Below are 966 nucleotides of genomic sequence, written 5' to 3'. Positions count from 1 at the left end.
AATACGTTCTTTTTCTTCAATTCACTGTTCCCTACAAAAAACAATGGCGATGTCTAATTTGCGCCGTCTACTCTCCACGCCACCGCCGGACCTTTCCCGTCCCGCTGCGATTTTCTCCACCGTTCGATCGGAACTATGTAACTCTGCAAATCGGTTCTTTTCCAGTTCTCCTGAAAAGCTTCAAAGTCACCAAGACTTGCCCAACAATCAGCACGAAGCTGTTAACGAACAAGATCAGATCCAGAAACTTCAAGATCACGGAGAGGAAAACGATGAAGACGACGGTGACGAACCTGACATGAACAAAGAGACCGGCGAGATCGGTGGACCCCGAGGTCCCGAGCCTACTCGTTACGGTGATTGGGAACGTAATGGTCGTTGCTCTGATTTCTAAGTCACCCAATTTCATCTTCTAAACAGGTTAGGGTTCATTCGGTTGATTTCAGATCTTGTTATATATATATGTGATTTAATGTTTTCATAGTTGTCTTAATTGTAACCGGAAAGATCGATATTCAGTAATAAAGCAATGGCGATCTAGGGTTTCATCATTGGAATCAAAGTTGTCAGTTGTTTTTAGCTTAAGGGACTGTTTCAATTTCGTGTTTCCAAAGTGTATTTGCAATCTTCATACAAAGTGATGGTGAATTTCATGAAAAGATGATTGATTATTACTGTTTCAAATCAATCTAAACGAAAGAATCAATTCTTTTAGTTCAATCATCTTCGTTTGTAATTATTGAATCAAATATCTTTATGAAAGCATAATCTCATTAGTGAGATATGTTCACAAAAGGTCACCATTCCATGTTTACACAAATTAAACATGTTTCTCTTCATCCACACGTTTCATGGTAATGAACATTTATGATTTTGTTCAAAATACAATTTTCAATTTCCATGGATTACTTCACAAATTATGCATTTTTAACAAACCCAAATATCATAGTCACATAGTGTCTTGAA

The 966-nt window shown here is 37.6% G+C and overlaps 1 protein-coding gene across 1 annotated transcript; it reads left to right on the top strand.

Annotated features, from left to right (window-relative positions):
- LOC111918006 (uncharacterized) lies at positions 1 to 720 on the top strand. Its single transcript, XM_023913651.3, has one exon. The coding sequence runs from the start codon at positions 44 to 46 to the stop codon at positions 392 to 394; it is 351 nt and encodes a 116-aa protein (XP_023769419.1). The 5' UTR covers positions 1 to 43; the 3' UTR covers positions 395 to 720.
- Positions 721 to 966: the final 246 nt, after the last annotated feature.

Source organism: Lactuca sativa, chromosome 9, assembly GCF_002870075.4.
Source record: "Lactuca sativa cultivar Salinas chromosome 9, Lsat_Salinas_v11, whole genome shotgun sequence".
Taxonomy (NCBI): domain Eukaryota; kingdom Viridiplantae; phylum Streptophyta; class Magnoliopsida; order Asterales; family Asteraceae; genus Lactuca; species Lactuca sativa.
The sequence above is the reverse complement of the archived record's forward strand: the minus strand, read 5'-3'. Positions and strand labels throughout refer to the sequence as shown.